At 34.8% G+C, this 25,001-nt stretch overlaps 1 protein-coding gene across 1 annotated transcript in view; it reads left to right on the top strand.

The window, feature by feature from the left end:
• Positions 1 to 10,543, top strand: part of LOC144962748 (bile acid-CoA:amino acid N-acyltransferase-like) — a 19,965-nt gene extending 9,422 nt beyond the window's left edge. The window contains exons 4-9 of the mRNA XM_078895970.1: positions 1,629 to 1,892; positions 4,064 to 4,233; positions 4,657 to 4,770; positions 5,721 to 5,897; positions 7,076 to 7,277; positions 8,998 to 10,543. Of these exons, the coding sequence (XP_078752096.1) occupies positions 1,629 to 1,892; positions 4,064 to 4,233; positions 4,657 to 4,770; positions 5,721 to 5,897; positions 7,076 to 7,277; positions 8,998 to 9,131 (1,061 nt within the window). The 3' untranslated portion in view covers positions 9,132 to 10,543. The remainder of the gene's footprint in view (positions 1 to 1,628; positions 1,893 to 4,063; positions 4,234 to 4,656; positions 4,771 to 5,720; positions 5,898 to 7,075; positions 7,278 to 8,997) is intronic.
• Positions 10,544 to 25,001: the final 14,458 nt, after the last annotated feature.

Genomic DNA, 25,001 nt, shown 5'->3' with positions numbered 1-25,001 from the left:
TCTACTAGAGTTGCTTCAAAAAAATAAATTGAAAATAATTTCATACACTATTGCTTTTATTGCAATGAAACTGTGACACAGGATACTTTCATTATAGAACCACTTTCTATGTTGTCACCTTTGAGATTGATGCATTTTTTTTCTTCTGGAATGCAAATAGAAAAAAAAAAGGTTTCATCAAGTTTTCATATGATATTGGAGTAAGTCTTCGTCTATGTGAAATCATTGCTTGCTCAATTTTTTAAAAAAAGGAATCGAAAGAAATGATAGTCTGAAAGTGCTATGGGGGTAGACGAAGGAGGATAAAAAATCAAAACACAACACAATCATGACATGTTTTGAAATTGGCTTCTGTGCTCGTTAGTCAAGAACTCAACTAAGTAAGCAAAGTTGAAGGGGGAGGACCATCGTTGTTTCAATTTGGTCAAGTGTATTTTATGTGTGATAGGGGGTGTATGTTTGTCCTAATATCTATGTGCAAACTGGGTTCTTAAAATGCTTGAATAGTTATGGTATTGAAAAATTCTTTTGTGGAACTAAATCGCCTAGATTGAGGCCCTTGATGCTCAAATAGCCATAATTATTCCACCCTTAATTTTGGAAAACCTTTTTATATTAGTAAAAATGTAATTGTTGAATAATGTTTTGAACCTGTTCAACGATTGCATAATATTTTTGTTTATTTTATTGGCTTAAATATGTTGTGTTCTTAGATCATTAATTAATAATTTGTTTAATTCCAAGAATCAACAAATCAAATTGTTACAGTAAGAACATTTATTAAACAACATGAGATAAGAAACATGTGTACAGGATGACGGTTGGATACGGAAATGACTCCCAACAATGTAGCAGTAGAACAGACGCTAGTTGTGAACGATACTACATTAAATGGATTATACAAGTTATGATACTTGAATACACAAGAAATGAAGTGAGTAGGAAAGTGCCAGAAGACAACAGAGAATAAACATTTTGTGGTGGCAATGGAGGCTCGAACCCGCGACCTTACTGGTACGACAACTTAGCCTGGCCGGGGAGATTGTCACTCTACCGTATGAGCTATCCACGACAATAACTTTCATTCACAACTAAAGAGAGTTTGATAAGACTGATGATTGGCCATCTGAAATAATCTTTTAGTATGTTACAAATCCTAATAAAAATAAGGAATTTCAAGTATGTTGGTCTTTCTGAATTCATTACAAAATAAAGCCTTAAAAAAATTATCGGCTACAAAATATCGAAAAATCTTACTTTCAGGAGTACAATAAAGGAGTCTTTCATAGTTATGGATTTATTATATTCGCTATTTTTACCATGCATTAACACTCATTCGCAAGCTTATCATGTTAAATGGTACACTAAAAATAACTTGTAATAATCTAAAGCAGTGAAAGAATCCTGCAACATATTATGGGTAGAATGCATGTTTAGGAAGTGTCAACAATAAGTGTAGCTTATAACGATACTTTTATCTCTCAAATTAGGAATTTGATTTGCTGAATGGAATTGAAAAACACTTTCACTTAATTCATCTAGTTTGCAAAGGAGATTCGGTAAAATTAAGATTTTATTTTTTTCACCTTTTCCTCTCTTGATATTATCCATTTTTTTTTTATGGTCAGGCTTAGAGCCCATGGGATTATTCTGGAGTATGCAGACTCTGCCAGGACTTCAACCTAGGAGGTTTATCAATACAAATGTCAGCCAGCCTATTGATATTAAAATTTCTCTTCATCCCAACCATGTTGACTTCAAGGATATGACGTGGACAGGTGGGCACTCACCCTTGGTTTCCTGCAACTTCTCTCAATGGTATATGAACCCTAAGGTCAAGATCATTCCTGTTGATGAAGATGGAGTTTTTGGAACCCTCTACCTGCCCGAAGGTATTTGTTTATTATTTTAGTAGAGGTTTAGGTTTATTGAATAATAATAAAAATGATGATAATAATAATAATAATAATAATAATAATAATAATAATAATAATAATAATAATAATAATAATAATAAATATCAATAATAATAATAATAATAATTAATAATAATAATAATAATAATAATAATAATAATAATAAAATAATAATAATAATAATAATAAAACAACAACAACAACAACAACAACAACAACAACAACAACAACAACAACAACAACAACAACAATAATAATAATAATAATGATAATAATAATAATAATAATAATAATAATAATAATAATAATAATAATAATAATAATAATAATGATAATAATAGTAATATAGAAAAATCAGTCTGCCTTGACTGAGTGTTGAATCACAGACCTCCTGATTGCTGATGAGTTGTGCCTCCATTACACAACATAGGTTACCCGATAGTTGGGACAATTTAATGCTCATATTCTTCACAAGATTCTATCTGCTTTGTCTGGCATTGTGTCATGCACTCAAGTACTCACTCAATCCTCTCTGCCCCATGGGGTGCTTGAGGCAACAGCAAGGGATCATCATTGTTCTTAGTCTTTCGCTGCATGGTTTTCAATTATTTTTTTGTTCAGTTTTTCTCCAGGTTTTCATTGGTCTGCCTCAGTTCCTTTATCAGATTAATATACGAGATCCTCAACAAAGTCTGATTTTTCCAGGGCAAATCAACTGATTGCACTGTATCATCAGAAGTAACCCTTTTTGTCTGAATAACAAATGGGGCTCTTTGTTACATATACTTTCCCTCATTTCGATTAAAAATGATTTAATATTTTTAGCAAACATTTAGTAAAGAATTGTTAATTCATATATCCACAACCATATTGTACTAATTTACTCTCTTTTTTTTTTCAAATGCAATAATCAGTGGTCTTAAGTTTCCATCAAAGTGTGAGGTTGATTACTGCAAAGTTTATAAAGGGTAGATATCGATTTCGTTGCTTTTATCATTGTAGTTGATCAAGGCATGAGTTGTTAGATTGTTTAATTAATGCCTTTGTACATTTGGTTACAAATACCTCAGCACAGTAACTAGTGAGATTTATTCATAATATTGTAGGTCTGGCAATTTTTAATGATGATCTATTTTGTCTTGGTACCTATAAAAAATTAATTATTGCCCTTTTGTATTAAAATATTGTGTTGTTGTTATAATGGCAGTAATCAAGCATAAAAACCTGGCAATTGTAGTCCTTTCTAAAATGGGGCTATTTTAAACTAATTTAACGTTTAAAAGGAACTAATTGGGTGAATTATGTTTTAAGCTAGCCATCATGACTGAAATGACTACTTTTATCATAGCAACCTCTATGATAACAAAAATTGCAAAGCCCTCTGTTTTTTTATAGAGAATAAAGAGGTTACTAAGATAAACACCAGCGCTTTAGACCCACTTTAGACCCAGAGGAATATAGCTCTGTGCATGACAATTGCAACAATATTTTGCAAACAGAAAGAGCAGCCCTGTATTATTAGCAGTCCGAAGTTCCATTTTCCTTGTGCGTACCAGCATTACACTGTTTGCTGGATGCAGTCCCCTGGCATCCTGTAGACATGACTACGCCACCTCCTGGCTTTCAGGCGACCCTGTCATATAATGGTAGCACATCTGATCGGTAATCAAGAGGCCTTAGGTTCAATTTTCGGTTGTGGGAGCTGATTTTTGTTGGGGTTTTTATTTCAGATTTTTTGTTGTATTTTTTTTTTTCTGTTTTGGGGTTTTTATTTCAGATTTTTTGTTGTATTTTTTTTCTGTTTTGTCTGGCACAGTTTGATGCACACCTTTTCAGATTTCACTTTCACTTTCAGCAAATAAACCAAAGCATTACAAAGGAGCCCTTGCAAGCATCCAACAGATGACACATTTTGAATTTGAATTGACACTTATGAATACAAAGATATTTAATCTGCTATTGTTTCTATTTTTTGTCATGTATATATTTTTCTCATTAAAAGAAGTGGCAAAAATTCCTTATCTTTTGAGGTATAAACGTCAAAATAGATCTGTTTTATGTGTATTAGAATCTTTTTGATGGGTGGACAGAGCGTAATTCAAGCTTTTGGCTACATTTTTATTTTGTTGTAACATTAATTTCTTTAGGTGAAGGACCATTCCCTGGTGTCATTGATGTGTTCGGGATAACGTCAGTGAGTCCTGGTCATAGGTCATCTCTCTTGGCATCCAAAGGCATTGCTTCCTTCAATTTAACATATATAGGTATTAGAGGAACAGCTCAATCAACGGAGGGGATTGACTACACTTATTTCCTGGTGAGGGCACTCTTTCTATTAAAAATAAAAGATACAAGGAGCAATCTCTGCTGAAAGTTAAAATATTTCAACTTGATTTGTGCCAGTATGGGAAACAGATCTGGCATTTGTTTAAGATCTTTATTTCTATACGGTGATGAATCTTTGTATAATTCACTTGGCCATTCTTGATGTAACATAAACTTAAGTAGCCCAATTTAAATAATGTTTTTGATTTATAATGTGACAAATCTGGACAACATGGATGATTCCTGTTGACATCAGACATCCTGTTTGATGGATTATCTATTTAGACGACGGGATCTAATGGTGCATTGCAAAAGGGCTGAATTTGTTTAATGTACAAGTTAAAGGTCCCACCTTTTCTCTCTCATGATTATGATAATGCATATTGACCTCTTTAGATTTTCTTATTTTGCCTAGAGAGCATTTGACTGGCTGTCTCGACATCCTAGTATCAACCCCAAGGCTCTTGGAGGAATTGGAAGTTGTATTGGTGCCGCTTACCTCTCCATTATTGTCTGGAAACGACCAAATGTATGTTATATTTTATATCATTGATGCCTTATGCACTAAGTGGGTTAATGACGATAATGATGAAATTAATAATAATAAAATTAGTGATTGTAATGATGATGATAATAATAATAATAATAATAATATTGAGAAGCTTACTAGATTAGATAAAACATCCCATTTTTGTAAGATATACATTTGTTACATCAGAATTCTCATGACATAATATAATTTCCCTTCATCTGCCATTGTTGTTAAATGTTCTGATATGATTTTTTATTCAATAATTCATGTTAACAACTATTTTTTATTTCTGTATGCATATGCACATGTGTATGTCATTGTGAGGGTATGTGTGTGTGCGCTCGCTTGTATAAATGGGTGTGTGTGTGTACAAAAATGTCTTTAATGATATTTTACAATTTTGTGCGCCTAGAAGAGCTGTTTGTTAACGGGATTGGGAGCGATACAAAATAATCTTTATTAATATTATTATTTTTATTATTATTATTATTATTATTGTTATTATTATTATTATTATTATTATTATTATTATTATTATTATATATATATTATTATTTATTATTATTATTATATATTATTATTATTATTATTATTATTTATTATTATTATTATTATGATTGCCATAGAAATGTTGGCTATATTCAATTTGTCAACATTTTATTAAATTTGTTTTTCTTCAAAGACTAAGAGAGTCAGCAGCTTGTAATTCAAGGGCTAAAAATATAATGAAATGTATAACAAAGTCACAGAGCGATGGTACACGATTTTTTGGCCAATATAGAGAATTAGTTTTGTTGTTTTGAAGAACATTTTTTGATACATATTAAGATAGACAGGAATCATGGATTTAATCTGCTATATTCCTCTTATACAAAGTTAAATGTGGAGTCTCAAGTACACATGCATTGCTGTTTTTTATGTAATAAAAGTTTCTGTCTTATGTGTAGCTTCGCTGTTATGTAAGCATCAACAGTCCCACTCGTCCTGAAGGTCCTACGCAAATGGTGGAGGGGGAACTTGTGGAGAATGTGGTGCCCTGGTTGTGGCACCTCAGGGAAGAAATTGAAGGAGCTCTTTCCTGGAGGCCGATGGGAAGGGTTGAGGACAACGTTCCATCTTTGCCTGTGAGTCTTTGTTTAATTGCCTTTTTAATTTTTCTTCTTATGATTTGAAAGCAATTAAATTAGAGACTGAATACGTCATCACTTTCAATCAAAGGACTAAAAGTTATCAGGATGGGCAAATGGGGTTCTGATGCCTGGGTTATTTAGAGCCATTTCAAAGACATGACTTGCAAAATGGAATTCCAAACATTTCAGCCCTCTAAAAACAGGGTTTAGTGATATCTATGTATAAGGGATTGCCTTTGGGATAAGGTACTTGCTCAATCTGCCGCAAGGCAGCTCCCCGAGTTCTAGGGCATGTTTGGATAGACATCAAGTAATCTTTTCATCGTCTACATCATTTCTACACTCCATTTAATCTTTCTTTTTAAAGTATTTTCTTCTTTCACTTTTGGACTTAATAAATTCGTATGAGATTAGTGACAAAATTTGGTTCAAGATGATTTTTAAAATGACTTCCGTGATTTATTCATTTGATTTCTGTCTCACACTACAGGAATGTTATTAACTTAAATAAAAATAAAAATAAAATTTCCTTTATTCATCCCCAAGGGGAAGTTTGTTGAGCTTTAAAAAAAATAATTGAGCTTTTAATAGCGCAATATCCACTAAACATGCTCAAAGCGCTTTACAAGGGGTCCCTGTCTAACAGCAACATTTAACATTTAGGACAAGACATGACGCCTGTAAGGCGATATTATAATTTTTTCGGACAGAGACAATGCTGTTAACGGCCAGGTACTCATTTTACACCTGAGTATGGTGAGAGAATATGAGTAAAGAGCCTTTTCCAAAGACTCAACTATGGCGAGCGAGGCTTGAACCCAGGACCTTCTGATCCGAAAGCGAGTCTCATACCACAAGACCACATGGCCGCAAGGGGAAGTTTGTCTTTGGATCTATTTCAAGGGTAGATTGGAATAACCCAGGCATCAGCCGCAGTGCAGTGCTACAAAGTGAGCTAGGACCAGATGACTTGCTCAAGGTCACACAGTGTGGTAGCATACCGCTATACCAAGCTGCCTCCTTGTAAAACTTGTAAGGCAAAAGAAATGTGTTGTTAAAATTGCAAAACTTCACTGGCTTTATAAATGTATTAGCTATACAAATATTTAAAGCAAATTTTTATTTCACTAAACTTTTCCCAATATTTCTCCTGCTTCCTCATCCATTCCTAGTATTGGCGTCATGGTGCCAAGGTACTGCAGATCCAAGGGGAAGATGACCGATGTGTCAATCCAGATTGTCTTCGTGCCAGCCATAAGGTTATCCCTCAACAATTTATGGACAATGTCAAATTCATCAGTTACCCTGGAGCGGGACACATTTTGGAACCATCTAACATACCTCTTTGTCAAAAAAACTACAATGCAATTTTCAGTACGTAAATTCAATGAACAAATAGCCGATAGTGATATTTCTGTCCTTTCAGTGCATCCGAAGCAATAATTAAACTGATTTATGGAACATGAGTGCTGCTTATTTATCTCGGCTGACTTTGACATTTGGCACAATAACTGTGAAATTACAATGGCCATTTTATAATTAATTGCCCCTTAAAAATTTTAGATTATGGTAATATCTTCATGCCCTATATAATAATAATAATAAAATGCTACTACAGTAGAATTACTTTAAACCGAAATTTTGGGGACCTTCTAAACCATTTCGGTATAAAGACATTTTGGTTTAAAGCAAGTTCCCGTTTTGCAATGTTTTTCAATGGTAGTAACTTTTTAAGGAATTTGCTCATTTAATGGTATCATGGGTTTCCCGTTAAATGGAGTTGTTGAATAAATGCCGTCTTCGTAACCATTAATTTATTATTTTTTTTGTGTGTGTTTTAAAAATATTTTTGGGGGTTTTCGTTTTCAATTCAAAATTGTTGAAAGAGTTGAGTTCGGGATGCCGTGTTTTTTACATATCTCTGTCTTGATCAACTTTTTTTTCATCGACTTCACATAGTATTTTAATTTTAAACTCCAACGTGTAAGCACAGTGCTTTCTTTTAGACATCTTTTAGTAAAATGCAAAGCTAAAATAAGATCGAAAGTGCGATAATTGATTATGAATGACGCGCAGCTACTCAGAGGTGAAGTGAAATGGAAATGAAAAGGCGTGTCAATGCTAAGCTGTCTACTACTACTAGGCATCTCTCTTTTGTTGAAAAGCCATTAGGTTCAAAGGCCTAATTTCATAGAACCCCCCCCCCCCATCCCTCACACACACACACTTAAACAAAGTGGAAATGAAATGGCATGTCAATGGTAAGTTGTCTACCCCCCCCCCCCCCCTTCCTTATTCTCGTGTTTAAAATCCAGTCAGTTCCAAAGCAACAACACACGAGCGAGAACATCTCGCTTGCGTGATTCTACACCCCAACTCCTCCTCTTTCCTCATTTTTCGCCTGCCAGTCACCCGCTGTCTTCCTTTTCCAGTCTGTGCGATTGTGGTGTTGGCCGAGCCCAAGTGCAGTGTTTGCCTACACCCCACCCATCACCCTCATCTTATACTTACGCTCTTTGTTTAATATCGCCGGGCATTATTACGTGTGGCCACCTTCCCCAATTTTTGAAGAAAAATTGAGAGAGAATAAAGGAAGGTGGTCTCAAATTGTTTCGGTTTAAAGAAAGTATTTCGGTTCATCGTAAGAATTAGTACAAAGATAATGAAGAAACTAGTACAATTTATTAAATTCTTTGCGGTTTAAGGTATTTTTCAGTTTAGCTTCTTTTGGTTTAAAGTAATTTTACTGTACTAATACTAATAATAATAATTTATAACGTGCCTATTCTATAGACCGACAACTGTAGACTTCTTTTTAATACTATTATCAATGCTACAATTACTCACCTATATCTGTCATAATATTTTAAATATGGGCAGTTCTAAAAAAAAAAATGATATTAAAAAAGAATGAATTAAATTAATGCCTATTAATGTCAGTGTTAACATGTTGTCAAGTAGAAGAAATTTTTTTTTTTAATCACTGATCGAATAGAGAGTGGATAAAAGCAATGACTGAAGCAATTAAATGTTAAATAGACAAACTTTCAATCATAATTGTACCCAATTGTTTCATCTAAATATCCATTTCCAGAAACTATGATGTTGTGGGGAGGACAACCGAAACAACATGCTCATGCACAGGCGGACTGCTGGCCAAAGATAATAGAATTTTTCAAAAAGAATTTGAAAGAGGGGTCATACTCTGACACTATTAGAGGTGTTTGATCAAGTTGTGATAATCACATGATATTATGTTACTATGTTACATTTTTTTTTTGGTGATCAAAGACCTTTTAAAATGTATAATAAGCTTCTGTGACATGTGTTACTTAATAGTGTTGCGTCAAATAATCATAAGCAAAAACCAAAGATTTCTAAAACAAATGATATAAGATCAATAGTTTCCTTTCTGTCCCGGTGATTTTCTTAAAATTTATAACCTAACCCCCCCCCCCCCCCCCCCCCCCATCCCTTGGTGTTTAATTGATTAATGTGATCTGTAATACAATTATCATTCACTTTGAACCTAGAAAATCTACATATGTGGAGGAGATTCGGTTCAGCTTCTTATCTATTATCAACATAAGAAAAAGTTTATAAAATGTTATTTTAATTAAACAAGTTGTTTTTAAATCTAACAATGTCTTTCACTTTCTGGGACAAGTTGAAAACCCAGTAAACGTCTTTTTTATCAAGCAACAATATCAAGCAACAAGTATTATGTATTAATATGATGTATTGGCAATATACATGTCATGCTTATTTCACTTCTTAGCAATTATTAAGAGTTTTATCACGAACAAAGTAAAACTGCAAATTTATTCTCATGCAGATTTCGCTTGTTCAGTTTATAATGGCTGTATGCCATTTTGTGAACCTAGTGTTTTGGTTCCAAAGAGCTCGTATCTAAAGCCTTCATAATGCAGTTGTTTCCCGATTTAAACATTGGCCATTAATATTGTATTTATAGGTCCAATTAACAGGGAAATATGTTGACGGTTGTGATAACATTTTAAAAAGGATTTACTAGAGTATACTCACTTTAAAAGGGGTTTCTAAATTGTTTAAAAAGAAACTTGATCCAAGACTCATATTTTTTGCTATAAATTCAATTTTCAGCATGTGATTCATCCTGGCAAATTATTTTGAGACGATAGGTCACATTTGTGTATATAGCAAAGACGACTTAAGCTTTTGTTTAGCTGAAAATGTGCTGAAAACTTTATTAGCTGTCCAAAGCTAACAGCAATATCATGGAGGTCATGATAGCTGTAATGGGCTATCATAATATTATTTTATAACTCGGATAATGCTGTTTCTGGACAGGTTTTATATTATACCTGAGTACAGTGAGAGGATGTTAGGAAAGAGAATTTTCCAAGGACTCAACTTTGCATCGCTCAAAGCAGCACTTGAATCAAGGACCTGCAGGTCAAAAGCCGAATGACTTACCACAAGATCCCTAATATATAAATAAATATAATATACAAATTATGGTGTAATATTTATATATGCAAAGAAAAAAAATGACTTGGGAGCTCATATGTGTTGGGTTGCTTTTTCTTTGTTTTTTTGTGTGTGTTTTTTTGTTTGTTGTTTTAGTCATTAAAGAAATAAATTATTTTCTTATTTCTTTCTTTCACTCAATTTTTGTTTAATTGTTATTTTCATCTTTAAATATTAATATGCTCTTAACCTTTAATAAGCCAGAGACCAGGTTTAATATGAATATACACTCAAAGCAGATAATTGGAATGCTGTCTAACCAGAACTGTCACATTATTGGAACTATATATCTGTGAAAGACTTTATAGTTTTTATAGTTACAAGATTTTTAGCTTAGTTTCTAATGGTTAATCGGAATGTACACAAGTTAATTGGATTTCATCAAACTGCGTTTATTTATTTATTTCTTTTCCAATTTAAAATGAACTTACTTTTAAGAATGAATTTTCCATTAGCATATAGGTCCAATATATCTTTATGTATCATTTACTGTCTCAGGAACAACAAATAATTAAAGATTTTCCTCTGGCGAAATCACTTGTTTGATTATTATAACTGAAGAGCTCATTTGCTGAGGCGACATTATACCTCTTGAAACGGTCTGTTACTGAGATAAAATGATTTTACCTTGGATTTATTTATTTATTAATTATTATTATTATTATTATTATTATTATTACATGTTTTATTATTATTATTATTATTATTATTATTACATTCGAGCACGGAAATCTCGAACATGCAAATCTCGAAATCACAGAATTGTCAAACTCTGTACAATTCCCAATGCCCTCCCTCTCTCTTTAGCTTGCTATGAGTAAGAGGGAAGAGAATGAGGGTGTTGAGTGAGGAGTGATAGTGAATTTTTGTACCGGATTCGAGGGAATGATGTCCTGTGCTGAGTGTGTAATCCACAATGCGATATGCTGGTGTTGTCATTTTATATAGCACACGCAGTGGGAATTGTAATTCCATTTCTGTAATTGAACAAGATGATGCACTAAATGCAACACCAGTGAAAACTCTTCATAATTTTGTAAAAGATGGCCAAGAAAAAGAAATTGAATTGTCTCACTATCGACTCTTGACAGAGCTCACAATAACGGAGAGTTATCATTATAATATGACTTTTATCAAGACCACCCACATTTACCTCCCTCATATTCTTCCTCATATATCCTCTGTAAAATTCTCAACATGTAAAACTCAAAAACACGGAAATCTCAAACAAATAGGCCCGGTCCCGACTTGTTCGAGATTTCTGTGCTCGAGTGTATTATTATTATTATTATTATTATTATTATTATTATTATTATTATTATTATTATTATTATTTATTATTAATTAATATTAATATTAATAGTCATTATATATTATTATCATCATCATCACCATTATTATTAGTATTATTATTGTTGTTGTTCTTGTTATCATCATCATTATTATTATTATTAATGTTGTTATTACTATTACTACACTAGTGGAGAATCTGCTCTATTTGCGGAGAAATGAAGCCTGTTAAAAACAGACACTCATCTATTTTAATTATTATACTACTGTATTGTGGAAATTAACATAGATGAAGATGAATCTTTTTGAGCCATTATCGATAAAATCGGTCCAGTAATAAAGTCTGTAGGTGCGCATAAATAAATCTGGCAGCAGCTTTCCAAACTGCGATTGCCAAGGCCAAGGTCAAATTAAGGACCAATCATCATGCCCTACCAGATATTCTAAATAGCCATTTGAGGTGATGGATGATGGAATTAACCTTAATTTAAGAAAAAATTTCAAGTTTAATTTACTCATATATCAATCTGTAAAAATGTTTTATAATTTTTAGATTTGCCAGTAATTCTGTGCTCGTTGGCAAAAATTTAACATGGGCTGCATGGAACAATGTTAACTCCCAACCCAATTTTAAAAAAAGAATTATTAGTATTATTGTTACTATTAGTATTAATATTATTATTAAATTATCATTTAAAAAAAAGAAATTGTGTTCTTCCTTTTTAATGCCGTTGAAATGACCTACTTAAGTCGTAAGTGCTATAAAACCCGTAAAAACAACAAACTTTTCCAAAAGGAAGAACTACTTCATGTTCCAAACTTGATGACTGTATGAAAGTAATAGGTTTCCTACTTTTCCACCAATTTCGTCCAAATTTGAAAGGACTCTTATATCAGTGCCTTGACACTATATTTTTACACATATTTCAGTAGTTTGAAAAGCATGGTTACATTAGCTATCTGGGTGGGGTTCCCGACCTCCCATAGTGAACTGTATTTGTCTTGGAATGACATTACTTAGATTTGTCCTGGCCAGAGGCCTTGGCTGGGAGGAAAACAGTCGAATGTATAGTTATAGTTTTGGGAGAAAGATTTTTTCCCTTGTAAATCATGTACTGTTATTTTTTGTTATTTTTAACATTTGAGTGTATTCCTCTTAGTGGGATCTTGTGCTGGAGTATGGATGACTTTTAGGTGATCTCAAACTAAGTACACTGATAGTGTGCTCTTGGAATCTACATCTGTTCCCTATTTGAACCATTTCCCTTTGTCTTACTTTTTCCTCAAGTGCTTTTAATTGTACATCTAGAATATTTTTACTATGCAAATTCCTTCCTTTTTACTGGCGCTGATATGACCTAAATGTTTTGCAAGCATTGCAAGCGCAGTAAAACCCTTAAAAACAAACAAAACATTACATTAGCTATGTCTTTAATTTATTAAAAAACTAGGCATTTTGCGTAAGTAAATACGTTGAATGGAAATCAATCTGTACAGCAAAACAATTTTTCAATTCAGCTTGATTCAAAATTATTGATCTAGATTTTACATTATCTGATATCTCATTAACAGATGGTGTGAGCAATTCAAAATGAGTGATGTCATTTAGTAAACAACATAAGGAAGGGTCGGAGCATCACCAAAAGAATGATAAATGATTATACTGTAGGAGCAGTTCAGGCACTGGTTGCAATGACACCAAGAAATCAATATGAAGGCACAGCAGTGAGTGAGTTAATCAATCATAAGGTTCTTAGATTTAAAAGTGAAGGCATTTCACACTTCTGTTCACCAAAGGATACTCAAGGCAATGTTTTGGCAAGAAAATATGTGAGCCATGTTCTTTGGGCTCGAGAGACAGAATGAGGGTTTTCTAAGGTCTGACTTGTTTAAGATCATCTCAGAGACCATTGTCAGGTGAAATGTTCCAATTCCTCCATGATCTAAGAAGTCTATTTGAAGTGGTAGTGAAACTTTGTAACAGTGAGAGAATACAATGCATTGCGCGTTTTGTTATAGACCATGTGAAACACCTTTTAGAAATGGTAAATGACAAAATGTGGATAGAACATTCGTGTAAAAAATTATGTAATTATTTTTGGTCCTGATTGTTATTTTGCATATATTACCAAATAAATGTGGTTTACACACGTTTCTTTACTTGCGTTTTGGTAGTCATCGAGTATGGGACAGGGATATATCAATATTCACTATAATTTCCCCTTATAGCAGTTGTCTGATATATGTGGCTTTGTGTCCTAGTTCTAGAATTGGACCATAATTTGGTCCCTTGAGCTTGAAAATTATATATCAGTTCACCTATTGTCTCTTATTATTCCCTGTGCCATTTGTCCCATTCATAAAACCGTCTTTGCCTATGTTATAACTGGAGACCTCTATGAGGAAAATAGATGCAAGTGAGTATGTTTTTCTGTGAGAAAAATAATTTTCCTTAATAAGCATCTTTTCAAGTTATTGTAATTGTATTGGGAGCTACACTTAAGTAAGATAGCTATGGTCTCAGATGATAAGTTAAGGAAGGTTACGGTGCCTTCTCCTCCTCCACATCCACTCCTCATGCCATCCTGTGTACCTATTGTCCGGCGTGGCGGTGTGTAGCAGTGAATAATATTCCCTATTTTGCCAACGAACAGGCATAGGTAACTACATCAATCTAACAAACCTAGATGTGCAAACATTGAGATCAGTAGGCTTAATCACAATTTGTGTACCTTGTCTTACACCTGTGTTCATGTACTCGCCGAAACAAGGATTCAACAAACTTTTCTGACTGTCGCTTGTAGTTCGACAAATGCGGTTGCCCTGTATGTCTTTGTATATATGATAGGGGTGACCTGAGACTGGTCAGAGGGATAAATTACTGCTGTTACATGGTATTTACTTGTAAAGTTTCTTCTTTGTCTTTCATTTTTTTCGACAACTGTAACCCAAGAAGATAGCTGGTAGTGAACTTTAAATTTGTCTTTTTTGTGTTATGTATGATCTTCCTTTTTTGCGCTGAATAAAACAAGCACTGTTTTACTTCTAAAAATTAAAAAAATAAAACACACCCATTCTGAGACATATTCGGCAGCCTTTTTGTAGTAGCACACGCTTACTATCAGTCACACTACCGGTACTTAAGTTGGGTGATATGAATAAAATGGTTTACCCAACAAAGACATAATAGCAGGCCTGGAGTTTTGCTATCATTTTCACCAATAAGGCCACTGACCACACTCGCTTTACTTTGTTATAAAACAAGACAATACTGCTTGCCCACTTATGTTACATAAAAATCTTCCATTAAAAAACAAAACAAATATAATGAGATAAGTTGTTAATGGTTAAATCACATAAATACTGGTTTCTCTATCTTAAATATGACCCACCATCTCAAAGCAGTATTATGTCAGGATGAGTAAGATAGTGGAAAATTGAATCTACAGCCATAAATACGAAACTTTGAGTTTTAATATTTTGTATTGAGAAATACAAAGTTACAAACTCTATAATCTGAGTAAAAAACGCCTATTTTTCCTCCCAATGAGATCGCTTTGTTACCCACCAATTAGAACACGTGGTAACAACACTGCGTGGAATCACATATTCATATGGAACCACAGCAAAAGAAGTTTATCAGTGGATAGCACTCTCAAGGGTCCATTACCCTTCCATGTTAGCTAACTGTCTGAGGTCAGTGGAGGTTAACTGATATCAGGCAATGCCAATGGGGGGCAATTATGGATATTTACAGCCATATGTTGGAATAGCGGGGAATACAATGTCTTTCTCACTTTATTAATTTCTTTTGAAGAATCAGTTGTTTACTTATTGTGGTTAATGCCTAGTTTTTTTTAGTATGTTTTTTTTTATATCACATGATGTAGATCTTCAAATTTTTAAATGTTTGTAAATTTTGGTGCACTTAAATTAAAATTTTGATATTCAAACCTCATCAATATGGATTTGATTTTAATTAAAATCAAAACTAGTCATGTGAAAATTTGTGTTCTTGTGTGGTATTATCATATTGGCACTTGACTTTTAAAAAATTATTTTTAGTTTTGTTTAATGGCGCCTGTTTACTATCAAACTGATAATACACATTGGAGAGTGAATGTGTAACTAGTATACCTTTTGTAAACAGGATAAAGACACATTCTAACATTATTGAGATGTGTTATCTTTCAGGCACTGGTCTGCGCATCGCACTGTTATGCATTCACAGGTCTCACTATGCCCCCTTTTCCCTCCATCTTAAAAACCCTGGAATAACGACATCCCTGGAAAACGACATAATTATCCGTCCGGTCCCGGGGATGTCATTATCCAGGGGTTGCACTGTACCGTTTTGAGACGATTTGTTACAAATATTCAATACTATGACTTTTGTCGTGTCCCACTCTTCATAATTTATTTCGATCAACAAGTAATTTAAGTCATACATAAATCATTCATAAAATTACAACAACAAAAAAAATTCAAGAAAAATTACATTACTTTGATGATAAGCTATTGACCTATTTTCCTTTCGTTTCATATAGTAATAATTCGTCTCTCATTTAAATATTTATATTATAATGGGTCTCTGTGTATTTAATACATCCTTATAATTATCGTGGAATACTACAAATTACACGACAAGACAAAATTAGAAATGCAAATCTATGGGAAATGACAGGCCAAGTGAAAAAGAAGTAGAAATTGACAACCGCTTTGGATATTTGTGTTAGTGCTTGACATAAACAGTCGGAAGGTGAAAATCGGGTGATTTTTCATGAAGTTATGGTCAGATGTATGGGAAAGGTATCCAACAACTTTTCTCAAATTTCATACTTTTTCCACTTGACTAACTGTAAAAATATTTAGTAGTAAAATTAGGCTTCAATATTTCCCAAAGATGTACAAAAAGGGTTGATTTAATCTTGACAAGAACTCATTTTGAATAAAAATTGACATTCTAACTAAACTTGACAATATCTCAGTTCAAACCTTTTCATCATCCGACTGATTATGCCATTCACTGTAACATTTCTTCTCTGTTCAAGATTTCATGTGCATAGATGCTTTACAGTGTTAATGCTACATGAGTAATATTATTCATGCAATTTATTTGCACACTAGATTATCGCACTATCCACATCTGTGCTACAAAATCTCAACAAAAAAAATTGTTTTAAAAATATAATCTCTTAAGTGAACCAGACACCTTCACATAATCGTATCACTAAAATGTAACATTCTTAACAAATCTAAGAAATGGTGCCTTGTAGGTTGACAACCATAATCATTCCTGTCAATGTGATATGTTTGTCTTACTGAGAATCAGCTTTTGCAATACACAACATTAAATGTGAGAAGCTCGAAAGGAATTACAACACATTGTGCAGAAAAAAAAAGTTAAACAGAAACTCTACCTATCCTTAAAAGAGTGGAGACAATGGTTTTGGTTTTTGCATGGCTTCCCATATCACCAAATCAAACTTCAATGCAAAGTTCCTAGGAAGAGAATAGATAATTTGCACTAAATATATTAAACAAAAAAAAAAAGTAAAAAAAAAACAAGGAATAAAATCCAAAATAAAATAACACAAACCTTACTTTAAATAAGGTCATGAATTAGCATTATAATAATAATACAGTGCAACCTTTGGATAACGACACCCCTAGGCTCTGAATAACAACAACCCCTTAATAGCGATATTGACCTCTGGTCCCAATTTTTTTGATATACCTATGTTATTAGTAATAAAAACTCCAAAGTATCGACATACAGTAAAATTACTTTAAACCGAAAGAAGCTAAACCGAAAAATACCTTAAACCCCAAAGAATTTAATAAATTGTACTAGTTTCTTCATTATCATTGTACTAATTCTTACGATGAACCGAAATACTTCTAAGCAGGACTTTCTTTAAACCGAAACAACTTGAGAGCAACTTCCCTTTCTCTCTCTCTCTCTCTGTTTTTCTTCAAAAATTAGGGAAGGTGGCCACACGTAATAATGCCCACATGTAATAATGCCCGGCGATATTAAAAAAGAGCATAAGTATAAGATGAGGGTGAGGGGTGGGGGTGGGGGCGGGGGGGGGGGTAGGCAAACACTTCAATCACTCACTGCACTTGGGCTTGGCCAACACCGCAATCGCACAGACTGGAAAAGGAAGACAACGGGTGACTGGCAGGCGAAAAATGAGGAAAGAGAGGGAGTAGGGATGTAGAATCACGTAAGTGAGATGTTCTCGCTCGTGTGTTGGTGCTTTGGAACTGACTGGATTTTCAACACAATAAGGGGTGTGGGTGGGGGGGGGGGGGGGGGGGTGGTAGACAACTTACCATTGACATGCCATTTCCTTTCCACTTTGTTTAAATGTGTGTGTGAGGGGCTAAAAGGGAGGGGGAGGTTCTATGTAATTAGGCCTTTGAACCTAATGGCTTTTCAACAAAAGAGGGGTGTGTAGTAGACAGCTTAGCATTGACACGCCTTTTCATTTCCATTTCACTTCACCTCTGAGTAGCTGCGCATCATTCATTATCAATTATCGCACAAGAACTTTAGATCTTATTTTTTTACATTTTACTAAAAGATGTCTAAAAGAAATCACTGTGCTTACACGTTGGAGTTTAAAATCAAAATACTATGTGAAGTTGATGAAAAATAAGTTGATCAAGACAGAGATAAGTAAAAAAAAACATGGCATCCCGAACTCAACTCTTTCAACAATTTTGAATGGAAACGAAAACCCCCAAAAATATTTTTAAAACAGGGTTAAAACAAACACAAAAAAAAAAAAAAAATTTTTAAATGGGTACGAAGCAGGCATTTATTCCACAACTCCATTTAAGGGGAAACCCATGATACCATTAAATGAGCAAATTCCTTAAACAGTTACTACCCTTGAAAAACATCGCAAAACGGGAACTTGCTTTAAACCAAAATGTCTATAAACCTAAATGGTTTAGAAGGTTCCCAAAATTCTACTGTACATTTTAGTGAAACCCTGTTTAGCGACATCGTTATAACAATGAACAATAATTGGCATCTTGTACTCTAAACCAATTAAAACAAACAATATTTTCCCCCTCCCAGTGAGACCGCCTTGTTACCAACCAATCAGAACTCATGTTTACTACACTGCATTCAATCAGTGCTAGTTCTGTTTTTTGTTTTTGTTTTTAAGGGTTTTACGGCGCTTGCAACACATTTAGGTTATATCAGCGCCAGTAAAAAGGAAGAAAATGGGATTTTAAAAAGTTCTAGAATTACAATTAAAGCATCCAAGAAAAAGTAAGACAAAGGGGAACTGAGAACAAATAGGGATCAGATGTAGATTCCAAGAGCATACCATCAATGTACTTAGTTTGAGATCACCAATAAGTCTCATCCGGACACAAGCACGGCCCCCACTAAAAGGAACACACTCAAATGCTTACATTATAAATTATAACAAATATAATACATAACAGAGAGATGATTTACAAGGAAAAAAATATCATCTCCAATACAATAACTATGCATTTGACTGTTTCCCTCCCAGCTAGGACCCCGACCAGGGCCAGGACAAAACCAAGCAATCCCATTTTAAGACAAAGACAGAATGCAAGTTGGAAAACAGATATAGGGGGATAGAAGACACAATAAGTACCTCCCTGCCCACTATGGGAGGTAGGAACCCCACCCAGAGTGCTAGTTCGAATGGAACCAGCGCAAAAGAAGTTAATCAGTGAATGGAACTCTCAAGGGTCCATTAACCTTCCCTGTTAGCTAACTGTCTGAGGTCAGTGGAGGTTAACTGATATCAGGCAGTACCATGTCCAATGGGAGCAATTATGGATATTTATGCTCTTAATATAATATGGTGAAATAGCCGGGAAAACAGTAACAGCCTCTTTCACTTTATTCTTTTCATTTGAAAATCAGTTGTTTTTCTAAACATCAGTCCAAATTTGATATTATTCGGGCAATATGTTTTTTTTAGCTGTGGATCTACCCAATTACTGTTTATGGCGCTCGCAACACATAAGGTCATATCAGCGCCAGTAAAAAGGAAGAAAACGTGATAGTAATAAGTTATAGAATTACAATTAAAGCACATAAGGAAAGGTAAGACAAAGGGGAATTGGTTCAAATAGGAAACAGATGTCCATTCCAAGAGCACACTATCAAAATACTTAGTTTGAGATCACCTAAAAGTCTCATCCAGACACAAGCACAGATCCCACTAAGAGGAACACACTCAAATGTTTACAAATCATATGTAAAATTGAAAAGAGTAACAGAGAGATGATTTACAAGGAAAAAAATATCATCTCCCAAAACTATAACTATAGATTCGACTGTTTCCCTCTCAGCCAAGGACTCCGACCAAAGTCAGGACAAAACCAAGCAATCTCATTCCAAGACAAAGACAGAACGCAATTGAAAAACAGATAAGAGAGGATAGAAGACACAGAAAGTACCTCCCTGCCCACTATGGGAGGTAGGAACCCCACCCAGTTCTACTAATTGTAAGTGCTTTTAAATTTTGGTACACTTAAATACAAACTTGGGCATTAAAAAGTCATCAACAGTATCTCATGTATTTATAAAATCAAAACCAGATGTGTGCATTTGTGTTCTTGTGTGGTGTTATCATATTGGCACTTAATTTTCTTGATTTATTCTTAGTTTAGTTAAATAGTGTTCAAGCACTGTTACGATCAAAACAATGACAATACACGTTGGGGAGTGAAAGCGTAACTGGTATACCCATTGTAAACGGGAGAAATGCACATTCTAATGTTGTTGGGACGTGTCTTCTACCAGGCATTGGTCCCCACATTGCAGGGTTGTGTATTCATGAGCCTCACCATGGCCCCTTTTTCCGCCATCTTGAAAACCTTAGAATAATGACACCCCTGAATAACGACATAATTTTCCGGTCCTGGACGATGTAGTTATCCAGGGGTTGCACTGTAATAATAATATATGGTTTCAATTTTCTTTATAAAAATCTGATATTAATTTAAATAATCACATGCATTGAGATGAAATATATTTAATTCACTTCGCCCCATTGATATATTGATTTTATACAACTAATTCGAGGTAAGAATGGCCATGTTTTGGACTTTTAATATCCATCATCTAAGTATCTTAGAGCTTTTAATGGTTTCCTACACCATTTAAAAAATATTTGTAAGTAAAAGTTATTTGTTTTGTTATTGATATGTTAACTTTAACCCTGCAAAAGGGTTGGAAAAGTTAACAGGGCGGCCATTGCCACTTAGGATTAACCATATTTGTTAATAATTATTATGATATTCAAGAAAAGAAACAACAAAATCAAAATTGATATAACTGTGACAATAGTATAAGCTTTTAACATTTAACGATTGTCAAAAAAATCACAGCCAACTGAATCATCCCTCAGTGTGACCTGTTGACAGACAAAAATTTTAAATGTAAATCGCCAGCAGATCATCCTCTTTCTGGAAGGGTGACAACTGTTCAGGATTACTTCTTTCACCATTCAATAGACAACAGTGTCTACAATACAGCCAATCAATCTCTATTCTGGTAATAGTCAGACCAATCACTTGCATGCAGCTGGATTGCAATTGCATGCTTGCAGGTTTGTTTGTAACATTTTTACATCAACGTTATGATAGTAGTAGTGGTATGGCTACATCTCCACACTGGAAGTCTCTAGCCAGTCTTTAAATTCGTCACCGCAGTTGATGAAAGCCTCGAAACCTCTAGCCATTCTCATCACAGGGCAGTGTAAGATTATGTGGTCTGCTGTCTCTGGCATTCCCTGACAGTGGGGACAGTCAGCTGACTCCCTCAGACCCCATCAATGCATGTTTGCAGCAGTCCTGCTGTGGCCTGTCAGTAGTCAGTTTGAGGCGACCCACTGTTTTCAATTGCCATTCCTGAAGCCTGGCATAAATACAACTGGGTCTTTGATTACCCCACCTCCCTCGGGCATGGTTTTTGTCCAATATTCCCTCCAGGCTTCTCCAATATCGAAGTTTTAAAGTTATGAGTGGTAGAAGGGCTTTCTGGATTTGAGTCGTGATGTTCTGGGAGCTACATTTATGATGGTTTTTAATGGGGTAATTAGGGTGAGGTCTTTCAGTTTGTGGGCTACTTTTTGGGTTGGTTCTTCTCGCTTGAGTTCTGGTGGTGCGATTGTGCTTATAGTTGGGAGCGAAGGGGTTGGTGTTGATTCGAGGCATCCTGTTATTATTCACATAGATTTTCGGAGTTTGATGTCGAGAATTTTCGTGTGGGGGTTTCTTGTCTAAACAGGGGGCACAGTATTCTCCGATACTATAGCAGAGTGCTAATGCTGATGTTCTTAGGACTTGCTGTGTTGCTCTCCAGATGGTACCCGCTAATTTTCTTAGTAGGCAGTTTCTTTTTGCAATTTTGTTTGCTGTTCTTTCAATATGTTTTTTGTAGTTAAGCTGTCTGTCAAGGGTGACACCTATGTATTTTGGATTTCTGTCCACTGTGATAGAAGAAGGGTATGGGATCAACATGATGTGCAATTTTGTCAATGAAGATCCTACTATGGAGGTGGGGGTTTTAGGGTGTGAAGAGCAATTTAATTATTCAGAAAAGAATCCTTTAATCAAAATCCGGCTACGCTGCTGAAATTCTTCAATCTTTGCATTTCCTCATCTGCTTTTCCAGAGTCCAAATTTAAGCACAACAATGCTTTACTCTTATCAGCACACCTCACTCCAAATTTTCTGATAAACAAAAACAAAAAATTTGTGCCAGCCATCAATGTCATTGGACATCAATCCAGTCGTCAGAAGGATGAATTAGGTCGGAAGATTAAATAGACTTATTGCCCTTATCATTACCACAGAGCAGTTTTACGAATTGCATAAAGAGTAAAACCAAATTCCATTGCAGTCTGTTGCAATAAATTCTCAGTAGTGTGATCAATGCTCAAGGAGGATGCACAGCCTACTGACTTTGATGAGGGGAGAGCACAACGTAAATGCATCATGCAAAGTAAAATTTATCAATCATATTTTAAAACATTATATCAAATTTGTCAATTTAAAAAACAAATCATATAAGAAAAATGACTTTTTATTGTATTTCTTTCTTTGAATGCATTCAATCAATTTAAAAATAAAAATAAAGATAAGCAAGATTTAAAAGAATTTCATAATATCACTCAGATCAGACATTCCAGATATCTTCATATAAATACAGAAGTGTAACCTGTCACTTTCAATTTGAATTTCTAAATATATTACAACAAAAGTATAGTTTTATAGAATAAGATTCAAAAAGAAAACAACGTAATGAAGAACACTTTGGACTCAGTAACCTCCTCAGCCAACAACAAAAACAATATTGAATAATTATACAATTCACAAGGACAAGAACAAAAAGGTCAATCCGCCATCTATAAGCCTATAAGATATTACAACCAACCCCCCAACCATTAACTAAAGTTATTCCGTCTACATTAATGCTGATAGGAGCCACTTGGAGGAAGCGCTGCGTCACGTGATCACTTTTAGCGTTGCTTTAGCGTTGATCACTTGAGCCCACCAACTTCAATTTGATTTAAATTCTATATTATTATTATTCTATATTTTCAAACGGAATTGTGTTAAATTTATATGTTGTGAATTCATTCATCTGGATAGTGCATATATTTGTAAAACTTGTGCAATTTTAAACAATAGTTTAACGCCTATTTATCGCCTGCCATCTCGGTCCCTTTGGTTACAATTACAATGAACGCCATCTTTGGTTCCGAGACAGTGATAGAGAAAGAAACAATCGAGAGTAGCCGAGCGGTATATGGCATGTACTTAATACGGCAGGATGGAAAAGGGAGTCTACCTTTGCTCGATTCGATTCTGTGAAGAAAGACAAGGAAGCATTCATGAACAGACTTGCAGAGAAAGCAGAAGCAGCAGCGACTGGAGGAAACATGAGGATCCTTTATCAAACTACCAAGACACTTGCTGGAAAATATGGGAAACCAGAGGTACCAGTCAAAGACAAAGATGGGAAAACTATTTTTGGAAAAGAGGCTCAATGTGAACGATGGAGGGAACATTTCAACTGCCTTCTGAACAGACCACCACCAGACAACCAGCCAGAAATTTTGCCTGCAAGGAATGAGATACCAATTAGCTGTGATCCACCATCGATAGCAGAGATTGTGGGTGCCATTAACAAGATGAAAAGGGGGAAAGCTGCTGGACCAGACCAGATTCCACCGGAGGCTCTAAAAGTTGATGCGGAAAGAAATGCTGAGGCCCTGCACCCACTATTTGAGAGAATCTGGAACGACGGGATATTCCCAAAGGATTGGAAGGAAGGACATCTTATCAAGCTTCCAAAGAAAGGGGACCTCAGTAATTGTAATAATTATCGAGGCATCACTCTTCTTTCTATCCCAGGAAAGGTTTTCAACCGTATTATTTTAGAGAGAATTAAGAATGCAACAGATGCTAAACTGCGGGACGAACAGGCAGGTTTTCGGAAAAACCGTTCAACCACCGACCAGATTGCCTCTCTGCGAGTCATAGTGGAACAGTCTATAGAATGGAACTCTCCTCTTATTGTCAACTTCTTGGATTACGAGAAGGCTTTCGACAGTATTGACAGAGCAACATTGTGGAAAATTCTGGCACATTATGGACTCCCTGAAAAGATAGTAAACCTCATTAAGGAAATGTATGAAGGATCAAGTTGCAGGGTTGTACATGAAGATCAGCTTACTGACAGCTTTGAAATTAAGACTGGTGTCAAGCAGGGATGCTTGCTCTCTCCATTCCTGTTCATCCTTGCCATTGATTGGCTAATGAAGGAAACCTCCAAAGGGAGAAGAAATGGGATACAGTGGACCCCCTGGACACAGTTGGATGATCTGGATTTTGCAGATGATCTGGCTCTTTTGTCCCACACCCAGGACCAGATGCAAGCAAAAACCACAATTATAAACAGCCTCTCGGAATCAATTGGTCTAAGAATTCACCCTGCAAAGTCAAAGGTCTTGAGGATAGGTACGCGTCAAAGGGAGCAGATCAAAGTAAAAGATCAGGAACTCGAAGATATAGACACTTTCTGCTACCTCGGAAGTATAATTGACAAGGATGGAGGCACGGAAGCAGAGGTGAAAGCACGAATAGGAAAGGCACAGGCTGCATTCACATCTTTGAACAGAGTTTGGAGAACTAAAGATATCTCCCTTCAACTAAAGCTAAGACTTTTCAACTCAAACGTGAAGTCTGTCCTACTGTATGGATGTGAAACTTGGAACGCATCAC

Source organism: Berghia stephanieae, chromosome 1 (genome assembly GCF_034508935.2).
Source record: "Berghia stephanieae isolate SIO BIC M18660-M18661 chromosome 1, UCSD_Bste_1.3, whole genome shotgun sequence".
Lineage (NCBI taxonomy): Eukaryota > Metazoa > Mollusca > Gastropoda > Nudibranchia > Aeolidiidae > Berghia > Berghia stephanieae.
The sequence above is the reverse complement of the archived record's forward strand: the minus strand, read 5'-3'. Positions and strand labels throughout refer to the sequence as shown.